Raw genomic sequence first — 24,008 nt, 5'->3', positions numbered from 1 at the left:
GAAGTTCAGTTGTTATATATGGCTTTTATATTTAACATTTCTATTTTTTAAATTACTATACAATTAACACATTTTAATAGTAATCAGATTTCCCTAATGGTAATAGTCTTTAAACGACTGCAACTGGTTACTGATTTATAAGAAATATTACCTGTTTAATTCATTTAAATGTATTCACACTCCCCTTTTCATAAAAATATGACAAATATTCATAAACAAAATTGTGTGAGCTATGACAAAAAAGAATTCCCAGAACAATTATATAAACAAAATTCAGGTATACCTACTTTATCATGTTCATAATCTGTAAAAACTGTGTAGAGTTTTTCCATGGCGAGTCTATTTTAAGCAAAAAGTAAAGGTCAGCATAATATGTAGAAACATTAGGCAGTGTTTATTATGAACAAGACTGAAATATTTAACAGGCTAAAATACTTAACATTTCATAATTAAAAATATGTATTTATTGCTCTGTAACACTGCTGCTGCTGCTGCTAAGTCGCTTCAGTCGTGTCTGACTCTGTGCGACCCCATAGACGGCAGCCCACCAGGCTCCCCCATCCCTGGGACTCTCCAGGCAAGAACACTGGAGTGGGTTGCCATTTCCTTCTCCGATGCATGAAAGTAAAAAGTGAAAGTGAAATCACTCAGTTGTGTCCGACTCTTTGCAACCCCATGGACTATTCAGTCCATGGAATTCTCCAGGCCAGAATACTGGAGTGGGTAGCTGTTCCCTTCTCCAGGGGATCTTCCCAGCCCAGGGTTCAAACCCAGGTCTCCCACATTGCAGGCAGATTCTTTACTAGCTGAGCCACAAGGGAAGGAGAACACAAATTTCTTTCTCCTAACATATTATGGGCATCACTCACACATACCTTCCCTTAACTGTTCAATTAATTTCATCTTGGATTTTTCTCTCTTCACTTACTCTCATGGAACCAGCTGCTTTTTTCTATGCATTTTGGCTGTTATTGCAGGTAACCCTTTGATTGGGTAGTGTTAAAACTCTAATCTCTAAGTAATGGCTGTGAGACTCATACTAAGGGAAATATTAACTTTTTCAGTTTATTTCAAGTGAAATAATTCTCTGGTCATTCATTCATAATTTATTGAGTACTTTATGTACAGGCACTATTATAAGACTGGGCATATAGTGGTGGCTATATTTCTTTTTGACAACCTCAAGTTTCCTTAGATATTCAAATATCTTATTCTTTACACTCTTCTTCCTTGACAGAGAGAGAGGAGAATTATCTTAATTTTGACAAGTACACTCACTCTCCCCTTTCCTTTGAGATTTAAACTTAGGTTCTTGAAGAGAGATGTAGGTTTATCCTTCTAAAAGCATTAGGCTGTTATTTATGGCAATGACTCTTAAAATAGAAAGCTGGTATTTAGGAAGTAATGTGTGGACACTGCTTCCATGAGAAGTTATTTCTGAGAGGAAATTAAATTTGGTGATACTTTCATATTTTCTTTTATACAGATGATCTTACTTATGAGCGTGTTTGACAATCTCTGGCGAAGGGACAAATAACTTCTGAGGTGTCCTCTTGGTAACACCATTTTCTTTTACCAACTGCTGGATGCCCTGAATTATTTGTTGTGTATGTTTTACTCCCACTTTGATAGCATGGCAAAAGTCCTGCTGTAAAATATTCTCTGCAGAGGCTTCCAACATGACTAAAAAGAAAAAAAAGAAAAGAAAACAAGACTGCCACTGAACCTTTTACCAATTTCCAAATGTTTCAAATTTGAATTTTCAAATGTCAAATTTACCATTTTCAAAGACCATGACATGACAAATACTACAGATCAATTTTCTACCTTTTTGATTTCTTTCCTCAGAATTAACACAATTCCAAAATATAAACAGTAGTAAATGAATAAAGAAACCTTGATATTTGAAGTTAAGTATATGTTCTTCATAAATTTACTGAGGAATTTCTCATTTAAAAAATGAAACAGAAAATGAAATGTGCACGCAATTTTTTGTAACAGCTCTATAAGATATAATTCAAATACCGTAAAATTCCATCCTTTAACATATACAACGCATCTATTTTTAAAATGTATTTAAATTGAAAATTTAAAATATCAGCACAGTAGGTGTCCATAACATTTCTTGTTTAACAATTATTTGATGTGACCTCCCACTTAATTTGGTCCTTGTCACATTTTCTAATTCTTGCCTGGGTCAGGAAATCTTTGCAGTGATATTGTTTCAAGTCAGCCAACTAGAGGACCCAAGCTACTACCATAAAATGGTTGTTTTTAGTTTTGTAAAGTATAACTCCTATGGAAAGCAGGCAAGCTCCAAAGTAAGGCTTCTAGCATTTTAGCTTTGGTTTCTATAAGGCTGAATATGTGTGCCATTTCTGGCATCTCTCAACTTGTCCAAAGTCTAAGATCATATAATGCATAGCTACCATCAAACTAGTGTGTTTAACCACATCATGTTGTCATTAAGATTTATTATGGCTAAAAAGTCATAATGAATCACTTCTAAAAAGTCACTTCTAAGGCTTCTAAGCATAATCAAGAATGGAAAAAAAAATCTTATATGCTTTACATGTTGGAATTACATCAGTCAGCTAAAGCAGATCTGTGAAACTATAAGGGAAGATCTAACATTTGTGTCACTGCTGTCTTGGAAAGAGGAGAAAGATGGCAGGGCTGAAAAGTACTGGGGGAAAAATAGCTGGAAATTTCCCCAATTTGGTGGAAACATAAACCTGCATATTCAAGAAGGTGAATAAACCCTACAAAGGATAACCCAAGGGAAGACATATCATAATTAAACTTCTGATAACCAAAGACAAAGGAAAAAAAATCTTGAAACCAGCTAGAGAAAAATGACACCATACCCATATGGGAAAGCAATTCAGACAACAGCAGATTTATCATCAGAAACCATGGAGGCCAGAAGGAAGAGGCATAGTATCTTTCAGGTGCTGAAAGAGAACTGTCAACCCAGAATCCTATTCCCAGTGAAAATATTTAAGAGTGAAGGAGAAATCAAAACTCTTAAATGTGGGAGAAAGAAGAAAATGTGTCACCCTGAAATGGCTAAAGGAAGGTCTCTAAACAGTAAGAAAACAATAAAGGAAGAAACCATATTAAGAACATATTAAGCAGAAATATGGGTAAATACAACACACTGGAATACTTGTCTGCAATTTTCTAAACTGTTTGATGGTTGAAGCAAAAATTGTAACACTTCCCTGTTGTGGTTCTAAATGTAGAGAAACATTAAACAAATACACATGGAGGAGGATGAAGGGAGGTTAGGTTTCAGTTGTTCACTTGAGGCACAAAGAAGCTTCCTCTGATACCATGATATGGAGATGGTTATAACCTTTCTCTTATCTGTGTTCCCATGACATCTCCTCTCCCTTTCACAGAATTGGAGATTTAAAAACATGCATTTAATGTATGTAAACTGTACCTCAGTAAATTAATTTTAAAAAGAGCATAGGAACAGGTCAGAACAACAGCTGGAAGGCTGCCTATTGGGTTTCTGTGGCATGCTGCAGATACAGTAAAGAGCCTTAGTTCATTCCTCTAGTATCTCTTTAAAATTGGAGTGGTTCAGACACAAAGGCAGATAAACATATATGACCATTTAGAAGATGGTTTATTTTGCATCTTAACAGTAGTATTAACCATTTGCTTACTAGGTTCTAGTTACTATGTTGGGTACTCTACAAACCTTGACTCTAATCTTCATAATGGCCCTATAAAGTAGCCAAATCAATTTACTAATTGATAAATTATTAAATTTCTTTTTTTTACTAATTTTGCTGAAAGTTACTAACTTTCAGCAGAAAAATTTCAGATATAGACCAACTGAACTTCAAATAGCAAACCAACACTCTACTCAGGGCCCTTTTTGAGATGCTCAAATATAATGTAGGGGTCATTCATTATTCACAGCCTCCCCAAACCTTTAGAATCTTCTCTATATTTTGATAGTTCCCCACCTTCACCTTTAAAAGGGAGGGTGACTTAGTGGGCACACATCTTTTTACTATTCCTCCTGGTCCCTTGCCCCTGCCTCTTTTTTCCCCTCCTGCCTGTAAGTAAGATAAGTTGGCCAGAGTTCTGTTAGCTAGAGTTCTGGAATCCCATGGTCAGAGAAGCCTGGCAGGCTGCAGTCCATGGGGTTCCAAGAGCTGTACACGACAGCGACTACACCACCACTGGTAGCCACAACATAGCCATGAAGACTGGTAGCCAGTACACAGCCGTGAAGATGTGGGCAACACCCTAAGCATAGCAGAGTAGAAAGCTATAATTCCTAAGACATTAGGGGAGCTGCTGTAACTGTCCTGGACTCATTATCTCTGAATTTTTGTTACTTGAGAAAAAATAAGTTCCCATCTTGTTTAAGCCTTGTTATTTAGTTTAACCACACAATTCCTAACTAACATGTAGATAACACACAATTCCTCTTTCATGTATTTTGTCTATCATCTAGTTCTAAGTCATTATGAACATTCCAAAAGCAGCAGCTGGAAATGAGGTATTTCACATGTTAACTGAACAAAAAAGGCACTAAAAGCTTAATAAGTTTACATTTCATCAAAATGTTCCTAAATCAGAAGATTCTGTGTCAAAAAGTTCCAGACAACAAATATCAGGTAGCAGGATAAACTAAGAGACCTTATTTGTCCAAGGTTGCATGGTTAACTATGGCAGATGCTGGGTTTCAAACCCAAGTCATTCTGTTAAAGGCTATTCCCCTTCAACAGAACCAGCCTCTGATTTTCGTTCATGTTGATTATGGCATTTTAGTTGGAAGGAGTAAAGGTGACCCATGGTCCAGTGCATATTTTTATCACTAGTTTCCTATGAGGAAATATGATACCTCTTTCTCAGAGGACAACAGGCTTAGAATGACTGCATTAGCTAAATTAACATATTTAAACTAATAAAACAATTAATTTACTACCGTATTTAAAACTTCAGATTTTAGAATAGCTTATCAGTCTAAAAATAATTACTAAAATTATCTTAATAAAGATTTTTGTATTTCAATTAGTTATATAACATTCTATAATTCTAGGTATTATTTGACATGAAGAAAGAGGACTACCAAAATAGGGCAGCAATAAAACAGAACAAAAATTTTTATGGCTAGTTAACAAAACACACATACATTTTTAGAAGCCAAAACCTGTACATAAAATCCAGAACAAATCTACCACATAAACTACTTACCAATCTGACTTTTAGGTGCTCCAGTAACCACTAAATTTAAAGTACTGTTAGCCATTTCTTTTCGTGTTGGGTTAACTACACATTCTCCATCAATCATTCCTATTCGTACTGCCCCTAAAATATATTAAAATATTGGCAATTGTTGAATAAAAACTCAGTTTTCAAGACATTCCAGTAATGGCTTCAATCCCTATCTTCAACTGTGACCACATTGATAAAATTGATATTTCTATTGTGGTATATAAGGACCATTGACTATAATACCTCACCCTATCTTCTGGCCTCACTGGGTGACTCAAGTTCAGCATTCATCTCTGATTATGCTCGTGGTCTTTTCCTAGTCTTGACTGTATTTTCTCTTAAGACAAGTGCTTACCCTCTGATCCTGCTAAGGTACAGCATAAATGTCAGTGACTCTTGAGAAACCCTCTCTGACACCTAACTACACAAATATAAACCTGCCCTTCTCTATCATTTTCTTAACACTCTGACTATACTTTTATAGTATTGTTTATAAAAAATTGTTTCGCTCATGCTGAAACCAAGAACTGTCTCATTCATCTCTGTACTGCTGATACCTAGTCTGCCTTAGTTCTTTCATTGCTAAGTCCAATATTGGGCATTTAGGACACTCAATAATTATTTATCTAAGAAATCATTTGTAAATTGCATGAATACAACTTACATGAGCTGTAAGTTATAAACAAGTTTATATTTCAATATTATCTTGAAGGAGTGTGTACCCTGACAATTTCTCAGTCCAAAAATAGAGAAATTCTTCAAACAGAAGAGGCAACTAAGAAGTCATAGTATCTGAGAACATAAAATAATCTCTAACACATAACATATTGCTATAAGAAACAAAACCCAAAGCAAAGATAAAAGTGTCTTAAAAGAGCTGAAAGGACTCTTCTTAGAATGTCATCTAATCAGACTCCCCAAGAAACAGTAAATCAAAGCTAATAAATCTATGTCCTTGCTATAGTATGCTCACTCCTATTTTTTGAAAAAAAAAAAAATGTTTCTTCAGTGATCTTAGGCAAAAAGCTGAGAAGTCATAGAAAAAATGTTTTTTATCTTCAAATCCTAACTTACCAATAGGTCCATTCCAAGGAATATCTGATAATGAGAGGGCTACAGAAGCTTTAAAAAAGAAAGAAAATAAAAGCTGAAATAAAAATATTTCATTGCTTAAAAAAGAAAATTAACAGTAATAATTTTAATCTTTATTTTTATACTTACCACCATTAATCGCTAGGACATCAGGTTCATTAACACCATCTACTGCTAACAGATTACAAAGGATCTAGTGCAAGGGAAAAAATGCAAAGCACTTAAAAATCTACTTTATTTGGGAGGATTATCATTTGGAATAACATTTTGGCCTAAAATATAGGAAAACTATATGATATGGTTCAAAGCAAGAGCTTTGTAGTCAAACCCCTATCATTTAACTACATGCTTGACCACAGAAAAATTTACGTAAGCCTCAAAAGTTTCCTCATCTTTAAAAGGGAAAAATAATGGTATCTTCCTAAAAAGTTCTTAGAAAAATTATAGGAAATACCGTGTATAAATTATTTATAGTACTGAGCAGTAAATGTTAGTTAGCTATGTTAGTAAATGTTACATAAAAATATTGTCATCTTCTGTTTGTTAAGCATAGACAAATTACATTGTAATAATATGCTTATGTCATATACTTAGGAAAATAACTTCTCAAGGCAATGACATTCTGACAGAGGAATATTTGCAAGGCATATTTATTTTTTTCACACATAAAATAGTTAATTAAAGTATACAAATGGGTCACTATTACAAAAGAAGGTAATATTCAGAAAGTAACAAAATATAACAAAGTAGAGGTTTAGAGAACCCAATGATAAAAAATAGGTAATAAAGACTACGTTGACAGTCCTATGTCTGTTACTAATATGACCTTCGAGGCCCAGTCTGAACTGTCCCCACCCACCTCAATTATTCTAACCTTTTTTCAAATTTACCAATTTCTTTCCTGCCCAAGGATTTTGTGCTTCCTGTTCCATCTTCCTCCACTCCTACATTGGTTAATTCCTACTCATAATTCAGGTATCAGCTCATACTGATACCAAATAAATGTTAGGTTTTAAAAATTAATGTAAACTGCAGCAGCATCACCAAAAATTCTTATTTTACACTGTTATACGGTTTGGCCTAGGAAGTATTAAATAGAGATTACATCTTTTTTTTTTCTTTACTGACCTGGAAACAAATAAACCTAAAACAGAACATACCTGTGTATCGTAAAAGTAGCCAGCTGGAAAGAGAGGTCTAATTGAACGATCTGTCAAAAGAAAAAAAAAAGAGGTTAAATCGTTACTAGCAGAAATTGCTTCGTAATTCAACACTTTTCCCTCATTAAAGACCAAGCTAAAAAGTAATGTAACTAGCCATTTAATAAAACAAAACAATAACAGCAAAAACAAAAACCCTTGGACTAATTTACTCACAGGGACACAGATAAATATTAATAGACACCAGGTCCTAAAGATGAAAAACCAGCAGGACTGGAGCACCCAAGTGTAAAATTGGGGAGCAACTTTTCATTCTGGTTCCACAGACATCAGAATTCACTGCTTAATTGTTATTTATTTATTTAAGCAGAGGACAGAAGCTTAAGACCAACAGCACACCAAAATAAAACCCTTCCTTGGAATCCTGTGTCTGACAAGTGTGTATAAATATAAAGTAGAAATTTTGGTTAGAAGAACTATAAACTACAAATGATCCCATGATATTTAAGGATATCAAAGATTTGAAAAATCATAAACATATTTCAGTAGTTGATGAATATAACGCTTTCAGGAATTACTATGCTGAACATACAAATGAAAAATACTTAGGTTCAACAGAGTAGAGGTGTGGGCCACAGAATTTATATGATTAATAAAGATTCATTCATTTGGTCAACAAATATTTGTTGGATGCCTGTTTTGTTCCAGGGAGTATGCTAGGTATAGGGGATTCAGTATTAAACAAAAAGTTTTTTCTCATGAAGCCCACATTTGAATCAGGGGATACAAAACGTAAATAATCTTAGGTTGTGTTAATGTAATGAAGAAAATTTAAGAGATATTATGGAACACAGATGGAAGAGAAGAGATACTAACACAGGTGTGTATATCAGAGATCTTAGTATCTTACCTATTACTCGACTTGTAAGAATTTCTTTATCAGAAGATCCAATCTCTCTTCTGAGATAGTTTGTGGGAATCCTACCTGCTGCAGCAGCCTTCTGTCTATAGTCAACCTGAAGGAGTGAAGAAAAAAAAAATGCTGTTCATTTGACTGACTTTCGTAGTAGCAAATTTTCCTCAAGAAATTACTATGGAGATACAATTGTCCTGAGGTTGCCAACAATATACTCCAGACTAAGAGTGAATATCTTGCTTACTTTTAGTGTTTTGTATCTCTTAGAGAAAGAGATGACAGAAATATTCAGTAAACTGATTTTTTAAAAAGCCTTCCACTACCCAGTTAGATGACTGTGTAGACTCAATACTTCCCACAGTAGCTTATCCTGGTCAAGTTTAACACTGCCTTTTTTTTGTATCAACTCTTTAACTGCATTTCCCTTATCATAATAAAAGAAGCCATAAAATACTATTTTCACCAAAAATATACTGGTAGACTCATACAAAGGGAAATCTACGAAAGCAATGAATTCACTGCTTACTAAACATCAAAGTACTTGTGCACTTCCACTGTTTCTGTCAACTTGATAAACCTGGATCTTTAAAAAAGTATGATGACCACTGATATAAGAACTGGTTATGAAGCTCAGTTTAAATTCTTTTAATGACTCAATATCAAACAATTAAGGAAAATCCTTTATTGTGCAAAGTTTGCAATTTGTACTCACTAGACCTTGGACAAAAATATTACAAATTCTATATTTATTCTATATTACAGTTCAGAAAAATCAGCAAATACTTACCACCAAAGGCATGAATTGGGAAGGTGAAGGTTTTGTTTTACTGACTGCTGTGACCATCACTGCAGTGTCACCTGACTTAAACATAAACAACAACACTGGTAAATTCCTTTAAAATTAGATATTAACATATAAGCAGTTATTCATGTAAGACTGAATCCTCCCTCAGTTAAACCCAAGGAAAGAGAATTATTATTCTGTGACACTGTGACTATGAAAATAATTATTCACAAGCAGTCCAATCTTAATCCCTTCTGCATAATCATGATCTATATTAGAATAGTCACTAAGTTTTTCAAAAGTAACAGAACTAAAAGGGAAAAGGCTCACTGATAGCTTAGTCACATCCAATCATATTTTCTACTTTTTATTAGGAAATTTAGGCTATAAATAAAGAAAAAATTATTACTATTGAAGAAACCAGTAAAATTACTTTCTCTAGAAAAGCATTACAGAATTTATTAACAGAATAAATTAGAACCCCAAGTTTGGAAGAGACCTTAAAGGTCATTTAGTATATCTAGTCCTCCGACTCCCCAGTTGTCTGGAATGATTCTGACACTACAAATGGTCTGAATTAATTTCCAGTACCAGAATTCTAAGAAGTTACATGATGTTATAAAGATATTCAGTACCAGTCTCCATAATCATTTTTAGGATGAAAATTTAACAATTTGGACTTTTTACCTGTACTACAGCAGAGCCATCTGCAAATCTGGCCAGTTTTCCAGAGGATATTTCTAACTTTCTGTTCAAAATAAAAATCCAATACAAAAGGACTTAGGTCATTAGTACAATTCCTAACTTAGAATAAATCAATCAAAGATTCTAAAGAACTAAAGGTCCCATAGGCCTCCAACTACCAACGAACAAACAAATAAACAAAAAAGGGACAGAGCTCACTATAATTACCAAAGATTCAAGGGGAGGTTAAGATCTCCTTTATAAAAAATACAGAAACCAAGGCACAGGAGTAATTTGAATGACAGAGTATTTCTGAAGGGAAGAAGCTCCTTTCTTAAGGTTAATTTCCCATTTATCACATCTTTTGTCTCCTGTCTTACCATTCTTGCCTTGTTGATGAAAGTAGCCTTTTAACACACAAACTTTATCATTTCTCTCCTTAATTCCTTTAAAATATAAGCTCCAAAATTGCCAACAGAAACTTTCATGTTCTACAACAGTGCCAAGATAAGTCAGTCTTTTCAACCAATGGTGCTGGGACAACTGGATATCCATATGCAAAAAAGGTGATAGAAGTTGGACCCTTTCCTCATATTATAAATAAAAATTAACTCAAAATGGATTATTGACATAAATGTGAAAATTAAAACTATAGTACTCTAAGAAAAAACACAGGAGTAAATCTTCATAAACCTGGGTTAGACAACATCTTCCTACAGATGACATCAAAAGCACAAATAAAAAAGAAAAAAAGATAAATCTCACTTTATCAAAATTAAAAACTTTCATGCTACAAAGGACATCATCAACAAAGTAAAAGAAAATCTACAGAGTAGCACAAAGTATTTGGAAATCATATACCTGATAAGGGACTTGTATCTAGATTATGTAAAGAACGCTTACAACTCAAAAAGAAACCCAATTTTATAAACTGGTAAAGGATTTCAATGTTTCTTCAAGGAAGATCAACAGTACTGCATGAAAATATGCGCAACATCATTAGCCGCTAAGGAAATGCAAATCAAAACCACAATGAGATACTATTCACATCTACTAGGATGGTTATGATGGGTATGTGTTGATGGAGTGTGGAGAAATTGGCAGTCTCATACACTGCTGACTGAAATGTAAAATGGTACACCTGCTTTGGGAAGTAATCTGGCAATTCCTCAAAAGGTAAAACACAGAAGTACCCCAGATGTTCTCAAACACAGGCTTGGATTAATAGTCAAATACCAAATCCTCCCACTTTCTTTGTTCTTTCTGTTGATCTACACAATGTCTCCTTTAGGGGTCCCAGACCACCTACCTGGGGAAGGCAATGGCACCCCACTCCAGCACTCTTGCCTGGAAAATCCCATGGATGGAGGAGCCTGGTGGGCTGCAGTCCATGGGGTCGCTAAGAGTCAGACACAACTGAGCGATTTCACTTTAACTTTTCATCTTCATGCATTGGAGAAGGAAATGGCAACCCACTCCAGTGTTCTTGCCTGGAGAATCCCAGGGATGGGGAAGCCTGGTGGGCTGCCATCTATGGGTCGCACAGAGTCGGACATGACTGAAGCGACTTAGCAGCAGCAGCAGCAGCAGCAGCAGACCACCTACCAGATAGTTCTGCCTTGGTGACTGACCTAAACTTTTTTCCCCCTAGATGGTTACTTTCCATTATGTCTCATGATCTCAGCTGGTGTCTAACTGACACATGTAATTTCTTCCTGTATTTCATGGTGATTTTACCTCTTATCAATTTACTTGCCAATATTTTAATGTATAAAATACCTCCAAATATATATAAAAGATTGTTAACATATCAGTGGCTTCTGGAATTGGAACTGGGTGGCTATGGGACTATATGAGAAGATTTTTGAGCTTTTTAAATATTGAATGATATGACTGAATACCTAATCAAAATATACTTTTGAAAAAAATAATAAAAAGGGTAAAATGAGAAAGGAGGTACTACTGGTGGGCAAGAGTAGGAGGAGATTGCTTAGGAAGAGAGAAGGGAAAAGAGGAGCTAACTGCCACAGGAAGTAGAACTCCAGGGAGAGAGAGATGCAAGTATTTTTGGAAACACTTGCAAAATGGTATGGAATGTAACCACCTTCCTCTTAGAAAAATTCAGTGGTTGAAAACTCACGCTACCCCACCCCCACTCCCGCAAAAACAAAACAAACACCCACCTTTATGATTGGGCCTTGCCTTTGCTGCCAAACTCATATTTCACTTTTCACTCCATCCACACGGAGTTATTTGTAGCTAGTCAGCACACTCTCTCACTTCTCTGCAATTGCACTTGCCATCTTCTCTGCTACTTTCTCCCTGCTAATTCCTTTTTGCGTTTCAGGATTCACCTTCAACAGCAAGCTTTACAGTGGGATAAACACCCCTTTGTGCTCCTTCAGCATGCTCTTCATACTTTTCCCACAAACTGATTTTCTCAGCACTGAATCTGTGTTCTTCCTCATCAGACTATCTCTAGTTGCCTTGGAACTCAATATAGTAAATGCTCAATAACTTGCTGAAATGAAAATTACTACAAAGTTTATTGTGAGTAGTAAAGACATTTACCACAATAGTATACACCCTTCTAGGACATTGTAAAGAATACATATAACAAGTATCAAGTTGGTGGTACAAAGCAGTCACCCAAAAAAGTTTGTTGCAAACTTATGACAAAGAAAATAATTGACCCAGCAGGTATGAGATTTATGAATTTCACTGCTACAACACATGACACAGGTTTAAAAATAGGTTACAAAAAAAAAATCCCAGTTGACTAATAAATGAGATTCAAAGTAGACTATGAAAAATTTGGAGGGCAAACCTAACCTTGTTGTTTTGAGTCCCTGCTGCCGCTGCCAAGTCGCTTCAGTCGTGTCCGATTCTGTGCAACCCCATAGACGGCAGCCCCCTGGCTCCCCCATCCCTGGGATTCTCCAGGTAAGAACATTGGAGTGGGTTGCCATTTCCTTCTCCAATGCATGAAAGTGAAAAGTGAAAGTGCAGTCGCTCAGTCGTGTCCGACTCTTAGCAACCCCATGGACTGCAGCCCACCAGGCTCCTCCGTCCATGGGATTTTCCAGGCAAGAGTACTGGAGTGGGGTGCCATTACCTTCTCCGGTTTTGAGTCCCTAGTGCCTAACAAACAGTAGATGTCTGTGTAATGAAATGTTCTGGGGCATTTCTTCAGAGAAGAATAAATTTTAGTCCTTGAAGAACGGAAGAGATATCTTTTCCCTCAAAAATCAGAATCAAAGAATGCAAGAGGTGGAAAGAAAGACCTTAGAGATCATCTAGTCTAGCAGTCAACAAACCACAGCTCTTTTCTTTTTATAGTCTTTAACCTAACAACTTTTTTTTTTTTACATTTTTAGAGGGTATGTAAACGCATATGATTACATGACCTACACACAGTAGGCAAAACCGAAACACCCAGCTTTATGATTTGGTCTAAAATATTTACTATCTGACCCATTACAGAAAAAGTTTGCTGACTCTTGATCTAATAAAAGTCTCCTCATTCAGGGGAGTGGAAGGAGCGGTGACATAACTTGTTCAAAGATCATTAAGTCAGGGAGGAATTGTTGGATTCAAAGCCAGATTTTCTGACTTTTGTATGAACTAGAGTCAACGTTTTTTAAAAAATACATGTGAAAACTATATATAAAGTATTAGAAGTTTCATTTTTTAAAATGAATCCCATACTACTTTTATAAAAGTCATTTTAGAAATGAATTCTGGCAAACAAACCCCAAGAGAGTATCAATTTGAAACACAAGTTTAAAATCCACCTAGTCTCATAGGAGTAGCTTTGACTGACCCTGAGAAAGTTACCTAAGCTTCTCTGAGCCCCTGTTGCTTTAACTGTAAAATGAGAGTAATAGTACATTTACTATAGGCTTCCCAAGTGGCTTAGACGGTAAAGAATTTGCCTGCAATTCAGGAGACCTGGGTTCCATGCCTGGGTTAGGAAGATTCCCTGCAGAAGGGAATGGCAACCCACTCCAGTAATCTTGCCTGGAGAGTTCCATGGACAGAGGAGCCTGGCTGGGTTCACAAAGAGTCGAACAGGAACTAAGTGACTAACACTTTCACAGGCTTTAACAGAGTATCATATAACCAGCGTCAACAAACTGATTTTGTCCTTCCCTTCCTACCCAGAGTCATATGGACCAAGCTTCTTAGGCAGTAAACTGGATTGAAGGACGTAAGCATCAATTGTTAACGCGTTATCTTTTTCATTTCATAGCCGAGGAATCACCAAAAGTAAAAAGAATGGAAATCAGGTGGGCAAACTCAAGTTGGGGAAAAGAAGCTCGGAACAGGGAGGGAGGGAGGAAGAAACAGCAAAGGGCACGGTACTGAGACAGCAAGAGATGTAGGGGGATAGGGGCGGGGGTACCAAGAAACAGGTTCCAAACACGGAAAAGGAAATTTGTAACTTAGGTTTAGGGTAAAGAGACTTGGGTTGCCGGATTCGTACTCTAGGAGGTGAATGTATATGGACCCGCCTTGTGAAAGGGCAGAGAACACACACAGTTCCTTACCTGCTGCCTAAGTCCACGGCCACAGATCGCGGCCCGGTGCCACCCCATAGTGCTCGCACCTGTAACTGGGTGAGTGTCCTATCCCGCCCTGGCAGACGGAGGCGACCATCACCCAGAGGCCGCAGCCGGAGACACGAGCAGCAATGCCTGCAGGCCGCCATGACACCTGGCACGCGATCATCCCGGGCCGCGCCCTGATTGGCTTACTCGGCAGATAGTGGGGTGGAGCCTGACGCAGTTTCGTTTCCGCGGTACCGAGGGGAACGCCGGGGAAACGGATAGCTGGCCGCTTTCTACGAAGCGTAGAGGGGGTCAAAACTATCTGAATGCAATTGCGACAACTCGTCCTTTATTAGCCAATCAACAACAATTAGAAAAATAATGTGAGTTTTTTGGTTTGTTTTTCATTTTTTCTATCGTAGTTTAAAAGAGAATCTAAAATAGCACAAGTATTTAAAAGAGTATTGCAGTAATAGAAGTAATCAGAAAACACATCGTTGTTATCTGGCTTCTGCCAGCTGAGAATTAGGAGAGTTTGCATAGTGGGCCATGGAAAGAGACCTTTTTGTCTTCCATCCTCCCCCCCGGCTTTTATTTTATAAATTTCAAGCAACAAATATACTACTACTTTACCAAGGGAGTACCAAGTACCACCATTGGAGCCCAATTTATTTCTAGTAAGTTAATTTCACCTCTGGTTGACCTATGTTACCATTTTATTTATCATTATGCTCATTTGGGTTCAATTCCATTTTAATATTTAGCAGTTAATTTCTCTGCCTATTTTTGTCAAGTGTTAATACTTTCTAAACCAACTTGCCACTATTTTTTAAAAGTTTTGGAAAATGAAAAAAAATTTTTGGAATTTGATTTGATAAATTTCTAGGGGGTGGATAAATTTCTCCCACCCCTCTTAATCCAGTCTGTTGGAGAAATCTTTATATAGCTCCTGGAATGAATCAAATGATTATTGTTCTGAGGATCATATTTCTCTTTTAAGGTCATAACCCTGTTCCCCAAAGAAATCCAAATAACAAATTGCTCTCAAGAGCAATTCTAATCACTGATTTGGAATTTCCATGTCAATAGAAGGGATTACAGATAACTCTGTTTACAGGTATTTAATGTTAAAGTAGTTTTTGCCTTTTTTCTACCTTTTTCTTTACCTTGTGTTGCCAGTGTTTTCAAGACCAATCCACTGAAACCTGTCATAAAGACAAATCTATCAGAATCTACCTGCCACAATTCAACATGATTTTAGTTTTATAAATTAAGAATATTAAATCACCTTTTGGTAAAGGACCTAAATACTGTATAATCCTTTTCATTTAGGCCTAATAGTTTAGAGCATAGAATTGAAGTTGTTACCAATCCTCAAAGAGTCGGTGACCCCTCAATTGGTCCTTTGCCTGGAGTTGCAAATGCCACTCAAATGAAGCCAAGTTTGGTATAGTACAGCAGAAGTTTTATTTATAGATCAAGGAATGGAGAAAGGAGAACTCATACTTTAAAAACACCTTCTCCCCAAAGGGAGGAGGAATAAAGGAATTTTAAGGGGTAGAAGGCAGAGAAGTCATCAGGGCTCTAGGAAAGGAGTGGAGATTGCCAGCGGCTGGGGTATATGTAGTCTTTCACACTTCTTTGCAGAAGGCAGGAAGTATGCCTAGTATGCCTCAGTCAGTCAGTCAGTCAGTTCAGTCGCTCAGTCGTGTCCGACTCTTTGCGACCCCATGAATTGCAGCATGCCAGGTCTCCTTGTCCATCACCAACTCCCGGAGTTCACCCAGACTCATGTCCATCGAGATGGTGATGCCATCCGGCCATCTCATCCTCTGTCGTCCTCTTCTCCTCCTGCCCCCAATCCCTCCCAGCATCAGAGTCTTTTCCAATGAGTCAACTCTTTGCATAAGGTGGCCAAAGTACTGGAGTTTCAGCTTCAGCATCATTCCTTCCAAAGAACACCTAGGGCTGATCTCCTTCAGAAGGGACTGGTTGGATCTCCTTGCAGTCCAAGGGACTCTCAAGAGTCTTCTCCAACACCACAGTTCAAAAGCATCAATTCTTCGGTGCTCAGCTTTCTTCACAGTCTATCTATAGAAATGGATAATAATACAAATCTCACAGGACTTTTTTTTTTTTTAATTTAAGATTAAATGTGACAGAGGGTGTAAGGTGTTTACGTACCTGGCACATTGTCAGTTCAGTTCAATTCAGTCTCTCAGTTGTGTCTGACTCTTTGCGACCCCTTGGACTGCAGCACACCAGGCTGTCTTGTCCATCACCAACTCCAGGAGCTTGCTGAAACTCATGTCCATCGAGTTGGTGATGCTATCCAATCATCTCATTCTCTGTTGTCCCCTTCTCCTCCTGCCTTCAGTCATTCCCAGCATCAGGGTTGTTTCCAAAGAGTAAGTTCTTCACATCAGGTGGCCAAAGTATTGGAGTTCAGCTTTAGCATCAGTCCTTCCAATGAATATTCAGGACTGATCTCCTTTAGGATTGTCTGGTTTGGTCTCCTTGCAGCCCAAGGGACTCTCAAGAGTCTTCTCCCCAACACCACAGTTCAAAAGCATCAGTTCTTTGGCACTCAGCCTTCTTTATAGTCCAACTCTCACATCCATACATGACTACTGGAAAAACCATAGCTTTGACCGGATGGACCTTTGTTGGCAAAGTAATGTCTCTGCTTTTTAATATGCTGTCTAGGTTGATAATAACTTCTCTTCCAAGAAGCAAGCGTCTTTTAATTTCATGGCTGCAGTCACCATCTGGAGTGATTTTGGAGCCCAAGAATATAAAGTCTCTGACTGTTTTCATTGTCTTCCCATCTGTTTGTTATGAAGTGATGGGACCAGATGCCATGATCTTTGTTTTTTGAATGTTGAGTTTTAAGCCAACTTTTTCATTCTCACCTTTCACCCTTATCAAGAGGCTCTTTATTCCTATTCACTTTCTGCCGTAAGGGTGGTGTCATCTGCACATCTGAGGTGATTGATATTTCTCCCGGCAATCTTGATTCCAGCTTATGCTTCATCCAGACGGGCATTTTGCATGGTGTACTCTGCATACAGCAACTCAATAAATGGTAGATTCATCTTTGATTCAGTCTTCTCTTAATTTTCCCTCTAGTTTTCTCTGTTTGAAATACTGAACGACCTTCTTTTCTTCAGAAAAGAAAAAAAATTTCTTTACAGTCATAAAGAAACCATGGGTCGGTTAGTTTTCATCCAGTTGGAAATGCTAGAAAGCAGAAATCGCACATTGAACTCCCACCAATTTCCTCCCACCAATCCAAAATAATTGAAATGGTAGTAATTGGATCATAAACTGAAAGGCAAATGTGGATGCTGAGGTATCGTGGCAGAGCTTTATTATGAAGTAGTCATCCAGACTGAGCGACTTTACTTTCACTTTTCACTTTCATTCATTGGAGAAGGAAATGGCAACCCACTCCAGTGTTCTTGCCCAGAGAATCCCAGGGACGGGGGAGCCTGGTAGGCTGCCGTCTATGGGGTTGCACAGAGTGGGACACGACTGAAGTGACTTAGCAGCAGCAGCAGGAGCAGCAGTCATCCAGATGATCCAGACTATGTTCATATTAAGCATTTTAAGATTGACTTAGAAACATATGAGGTTTACATTCTTGTGGTTGCAGCTACCAAAGCTGTCATCCATGAGGTTCAATCTGAAATGTCACATTCTAGAAGTACAGTTCTGCCAAGTCTAGTTCAACAGCCAAAATATAATTTAAAATCAACTTCTTTACCTTGAAGCACATTAAAGGTGATCCAATTTAAATCCACCAGCAATGTTTCTCAATGTTTCTCTTTTCCTTCAAACTCCAGTGAACCTGCATCAAAACAATTAAGACCACTGCACCCTCGGAGTAGCAATTTCATTTAAGTAAAACACCATTGCATTAAATGATTGCTAATTAAAATTTAATTTGGTTTGTAGCTTGGTTTAAACCATATATATATGTACATATATACAAATTTGTTGTTGTTTAGTTTCTAAGTTGTGTCCTACTCTTTGCCACCCCATGGACTGTGGCCTGCCAGGCTCCTCTGTTCATAGGATTTCCCAGGTAAGAATACTGGAGTGGATTGCCATTTCCTTTTCCAGTGGGTTTGCATGGCAACCCACTCTAGTATTCTTGCTAGAGAATCCCATGGACAAAGGACCCTGGGGGACTGCAGTCCATGGGGTTGCAAAAAGTCAGACACAACTTAAGCAACATAGCATGCAATGCTAAGAAAGAAATAAACTAGGTACGAAGGTAGAAAATAGTGAGGTGAAGGCATAACTTGCATCAAATAAGGTGGCCAGGAAAGGACTTCCTGAAGAAGAGACATTTAAGCCAGCCTGAACGATAAGAAGGAGACAATTTCTGAGACATAGGGCCACGTGGGAGAAGCTACTTGCAAGGGGATGATTACCCCAAAGTCGTAAAAGAGTTTGACTTCTATGAAGACATACAGAAAAGCCAATTTGGCTAGAGCGTGGTAAAGAAGAGTGTGGCAGAGATGAGGAAGGAGAGAAAGGAATGGGAAAGTTTTAAAAGTCATGGTCTAACCTACATTTTAAGATGGTCCCTCTGGCTGCTGAGTTCAAAATGGATTGGAGGTGGATGAGAGAGTAGTATAGAGATCAGGAGTAATATGGTGACAAGGGTGACAAGAAGAAAGGATGGACGGATTTGGAATATATTTTAGTATTGAGATTGGTAGGATTTGTTGATGAATTGGATTCAGAAAGGGGAGAATTACAACTATCAAGAGTCTTAGATGGATTAGGAATGGAGTGTCTGAGACACACAAGATGCTGTCACAACGTGGACCTGACTCAAGGAGAGAACTAGAGAAATATAAATATAAGAGTAATAAGCATACCATCAATGTCACAAGCCACCAATATGCATGATATCTCCTAGAGAGAGGTTAGAAAGAAAAGAGAAGGCCTGGATCTGAGCCCTAAGGTGGGAGAGGCTGCTAAGTCTATGGAGATGGAACCAACCTTGTTGCAGGAGGAATGCTAGGATATATTAGGCTAGATATTTTCCATTTGCATCTGCTCCTTCCACTTTCTACTCTTCTTAGCTCTGCCCTGTACCCCAAGGAGCTGATTCACAGGTTGTAACACTCCACCTCCCTGGCCCTCTGACTTATGGTTGGGTTAGCCAGTGGGAGACACCAGCAGGAGATCAGGGGGCTGGAGGAGAGAGGATTTAAAAACACAGAACCTGAATTTGTCGTGGTGTGGCAATGACTGCTTCCATCTCTGGCCCTGCTTACTTGACTCTGGCTCTCATTCCAATTACACCGTTTCTTCTCCTTGCTACATTGGGCCTTAAGAGTTTCCTACTGCTGCCCATCTTTCAGTACCTCAGCATTCCTCACTGTTAGTTCCAGAATCACTTTCCCCTCTATAAATACCCCTTTAATTAAATTCTCTTCAGAACTCCTATGAGTATCCCCTCTGTTTCCTTCTTCCTTCTGTTCCTTGGAGGGGCTCTCTTCACTATTTGCATATCATCAGTAGAACACTGTTACTTGTAGGTGGGAGATGAGAGGTATGCTGTTCTGATTAATCCTCAGTCTTAGGAAGGATTATCTCCCTGGATCTTGGGTGTGAGAAGCATTCTCAGTGCTGAAGTCTCTCTGCCAGCTGTAATTCTGTAATTCCTAGCATGTATTCTGTCCCTTCCCCAGAGGTAAAGGGTTATGTTCTGTTACTTCTCCCACCTGCAGTGGAGTTTCACAGTGCCTTAGGTGACAGCATTTACCTTTCCGTAATGGGTAAGGTACCTCCCCCTTCCTAGGGGAGGTAGGGGAGAAGGACCCAGTGTGACTTCTGTCCTTCCTGAAGTGACTGCTGTGCTCCTTCCCAGGCCTGTACTAGGAAGGGCACTTCTCAGGACTCTTGCTCTGTACTCCATTGTGTCCAACTCTTTGTGATCCCTATGGACCGTAGCACTCCAGGCTCCTCTGTCCCTGGGAGTTTTTAGGCAGGAATACTGAAGTGGGCTGCCATTTCCTCCCCTAGAGGATCTTCCCAATCCAGGGATCAAACCTGTGTCTCCTGCGTTGCAGTCAGATTCTTTACCCCTGAGCCACCAGGGAAGCCCACGCTTAGGCTTATCCAGGCTTTTTTTGTTGAGTGCCCAAGTGAGGTCCCGGAGAAGGCAATGGCAACCCACTCCAGTGTTCTTGCCTGGAGAATCCCAGGGACGGGGGAGCTTGGTGGGCTGCCGTCTGTGGGGTCACACAGAGTCCGACATGACTGAAGCGGCTTAGCAGCAGCAGCAGCAACAATAGCAGCAGCAGCAAGTGAAGTCCGCAGAGAAGAGGCTGTGAGTGGTTGTGAATTCCTCTTGTATCTGCAGCCTCTAGGGGTTCTATAGTCTCTAGGTAGCCTACAATTGCCCTCTAGTAATTATTTAAAAATTAGAGTTGAATTCTCCTTGCCAATGTCTTTTGATGACTGTGCCAGGTAAGCAAGGGTTCATGTCCTGTCTCTCTTTGGAGGCTCTTATCTTTCTTTAGATTTCAGATTATTTGGTTACTCTTTCATTTTAGTGTTCTAATGGGTACTAGGAGAGTTGTGAATTTCCAGATTGTCTGGTGTTATTGTTATTGTTCTAAGGATGGGATGCTCTTTCCAAATGTCCACCATTACTGCAGACATCCACAAGCTGGCTATGATGTGGGTTGTACGTGTGGGAACACCTCTGCTGAGACCACCAAACTGCATAGTTTCCTAATGTGGATACTCTCTGGGTGACATTTTGTGACCTTCGCAGCTTCTGCTCCTGGTGTTCTGTTGCACAGCTTCTTACTGCTGAGACCCTCTTGTCTTGGCTTTTAGCCCTCTTGGGTAAAGTACTATTAAAATGGCTTTCTTGGGTTCTCTTGGCCCATAAAGTCTCACATCCTTGCCCCCTAAAGTGGTAGCACTGTCACTTATTTCAGCCACTGACCTCTTTTCTTACCCTCCTTTGCAGGTGGCTCCAGTCAGTCTCTGGCCTCCAAATTCTCTCACTTGGAAAACAGGCACTGGAGTCTGTGTTCTTTCTTCCTTGGCTCCGTTGGGCCTTAGTTGCATCATGCAGGATCTTCATCAAGTCACGTGGGATCTTTCATTGCAGCCTATGGACTCTCTAGTTGTAGTGCATGGCTAAGCAGTTGCAGCACTCGGGCTTAGTTGCTCTGTGGCATATAGGATCTTAGTTTCCTGACCAGAGGTCGAACCTGTGTCCCCTGCATCCCAAGGCAGATTCTTAACCACTGGACCCACCAGGGAGGTCCCTAGAGTCTATATTCTCAAATGTCCCTGTATGACCACTTTGGAGTATTAAGATGGACTCTCAGAATTTGGTTGGATGTCAAGAATGATGTCACACCCGCACCTCACCTCCACCTACATACCAAGTTAAGTATGAAAAAGTGTATTAGTTACCTAATGAGGCTTTGAGAGGAGCAAGACAGACTTCACAAGCTGATATTTAAAAAAAATGTTATTCATTTATGTATTTTGTTTTTGGCTGTGTTGGGTCTTCATTGCTGCATGCCAGCTTTCTCTAGTTGTAGCGAGCAGGGGCTACTCTCTAGTTATGGTACATGGGCTTCTCATTATGGTGGCTTCTCTTGCTACAGAGTACAGGCTCTAGGGCGTGCAGGCTCATTCGTTGTGGTGCACAGGTTTAGTTGCCCCGAGGCACGTGGGACCTTTCTAGACCAGGGATCGAACTCATGTCCTCTGCATTGGCAGGCAGATTCTTAACCACGGGACCACCAGGGAAGTTCTACAAGCTAACTTGACTTTGAAAATGGCTTGAGAGAGCAGGGAAAGGAGACTGGCTTAGAGTTTTCATTGTGGTTATGAGGTGGTGCTGGGGTGAGTGTCCTTACGTGTGGGTGGCCAGAGGCTTGTGTGCTTTGAATTTCCCACAGGTGCGAAAAGAACGAGTGCTCGAACTTTCTTATCAGTGTGCCCAGATGTAAGGCACAAGGAGAAGAGGGATATTGAGGGTTACAAGTTATCATCAATCAAACTAAAAAATGATGGATTCAAATTCTTTATTCCAGTCCTCCAGCTGTAGGTGACATATATTAAGCCTTCCTGAGAACTCTCTTACTGTATTTGCTCCTATTTCATGGCATCACACAGCTATTCTAGAGCTTAATAAATGTTTAGTTGTGGAAGAAAATATTTTTCTTATTCTCGTTCAGTGGTTCTCTTGAGCTCCCATTGCTTAGTTTGATTGAGGTGGGAAGGGCAGGGAAGACTCTGTCTTCCTCCATGGAAAGGGCAGGAAAATGCCATATCATTCCTCGTTACCTCATGTAGCAAATCTTTACCTACATGCATGCATGCATGCATGCTAAGTCACTTAGTCTTGCCCGACTTTGTGTGACCCCATAGACAGCAGCCCACCAGGCTCCTTTGTCTACAGGATTCTCTAGGCAAGAATACTGGAGTGGGTTGCCATTTCCTTCTCCTTTACCTACATGGCTCTTCTTTATTCAAGTTCCAAATTGTTAGTGTCCTCTGTTTTGGCTGGAATGGATGTTGGGAGTTGACAGTTATGGACTGGTTCTGCTGTCTTGTATCTTGTAGAATGTTGGGGTAATTATCACTAATTATTTTTATTTTTGGAGCCTTAACCCAAAGTGTGGTATAGTAGGAAAAGTCCTCATTTAATACCCTGTTTTACACATACTGGGAAGAAATTTTCCTTCACTGAAATAAGGGAGAAGGTAGAGAGAGGAGCTGGAGAAGGCAATGGCACCCCACTCCAGTACTCTTGCCTGGAAAATCCTGTGGACGGTGGAGCCTGGTAGGCTGCAGTCCATGGGGTTGCTAAGAGTCGGACACGACTGAGTGACTTCCCTTTCACTTTTCACTTTCATGCATTGGAGAAGGAAATGGCAGCCCACTCCAGTGTTCTTGCCTGGAGAACCCCAGGGATGGGGGAGCCTGGTGGGCTTCCATCTATGGGGTCGCACAGTGTCGGACACGACTGAAGCGACTTAGCAGCAGTAGTAGCAGCAGAGAGAGGAGCAAATGCAGGTGAGTTTGAAGGCTTGCCTAAAGGAGAATTAAGGAAATTTGTTTTACTTCAGTATCTTTAATGAAGTTTGAGATAAAACCAGTAGCTGAGAGTTGAGGGTAGAGGGTTGTGGGGGAGAGAAGACATATGAAGTTTAGGAAGGAAGTTATTTTGGGGGATAGAAAACTGAATCTTCTCAGGAAGTATGATGGGATTGCTAGACACTGGGGTTGCATGGCTGTGTGCCCTTAGAGATTTGTGATCATGTATTTCAAGGGAAACCAATCTATTCATTTGGGTGAATTTTTTTTCTAGCAAAGTCAGATATTTGGAGAATAAGGTTTATTTTGAGCTGAAGGAAATTAAGAACCAACAAATATAATAAAGATTCTCTGCTCTCCCCTTATCTGCCCAGAAATAGGGCATAAATTTCCCTTTGCAAAGGTGGCATAAATTCCCCTCTACCCCTTGTGGTGTAACAGGATGAGGAGAATGGATTTTATCACTGGAAATGGAAGGCTGGAAC

At 39.1% G+C, this 24,008-nt stretch overlaps 2 protein-coding genes across 16 annotated transcripts in view; one reads left to right on the top strand and one right to left on the bottom strand.

The window, feature by feature from the left end:
* PNPT1 (polyribonucleotide nucleotidyltransferase 1) overlaps positions 1 to 14,609 on the bottom strand; it is a 39,788-nt gene extending 25,179 nt beyond the window's left edge. For 2 of the 7 annotated variants that reach the window (XR_015136872.1, XM_086326797.1), the window contains exons 1-10: positions 14,431 to 14,609; positions 9,884 to 9,944; positions 9,200 to 9,274; positions 8,407 to 8,512; positions 7,497 to 7,546; positions 6,466 to 6,529; positions 6,319 to 6,391; positions 5,224 to 5,337; positions 1,497 to 1,683; positions 288 to 339 (exon numbers count right to left, since the gene is read on the bottom strand). Coding sequence is in view for 4 of the 7 variants with exons in the window: in XM_086326797.1 (XP_086182923.1) it covers positions 288 to 339; positions 1,497 to 1,683; positions 5,224 to 5,337; positions 6,319 to 6,391; positions 6,466 to 6,471 (432 nt within the window). In the remaining 3 variants the exon portion in view is untranslated. The remainder of the gene's footprint in view (positions 1 to 287; positions 340 to 1,496; positions 1,684 to 5,223; positions 5,338 to 6,318; positions 6,392 to 6,465; positions 6,530 to 7,496; positions 7,547 to 8,406; positions 8,513 to 9,199; positions 9,275 to 9,883; positions 9,945 to 14,430) is intronic. The other 5 variants (XR_015136870.1, XM_086326794.1, XR_015136871.1 and 2 more) reach the window with 3 other exon arrangements.
* Positions 1 to 24,008, top strand: part of LOC147363286 (uncharacterized) — a 201,665-nt gene that overhangs the window by 35,319 nt on the left and 142,338 nt on the right. Inside the window, exon 3 of one of the 9 annotated variants that reach the window (XM_086326818.1) lies at positions 21,434 to 22,639. The exons of the other annotated variants lie outside the window; for them this stretch is intronic. Coding sequence (XP_086182944.1) covers positions 21,434 to 21,528 — 95 coding nt within the window. The 3' untranslated portion in view covers positions 21,529 to 22,639. Of the gene's footprint in view, positions 1 to 21,433; positions 22,640 to 24,008 lie in introns of those variants that run through there. 9 annotated transcript variants of the gene reach the window in all.

Source organism: Bos grunniens, chromosome 11 (assembly GCF_055505025.1).
Source record: "Bos grunniens cultivar Pamir isolate PY7600 chromosome 11, Bosgru_T2T1.0, whole genome shotgun sequence".
In the NCBI taxonomy this organism is placed as follows: Eukaryota; Metazoa; Chordata; class Mammalia; order Artiodactyla; family Bovidae; genus Bos; species Bos grunniens.
The sequence above is the reverse complement of the archived record's forward strand: the minus strand, read 5'-3'. Positions and strand labels throughout refer to the sequence as shown.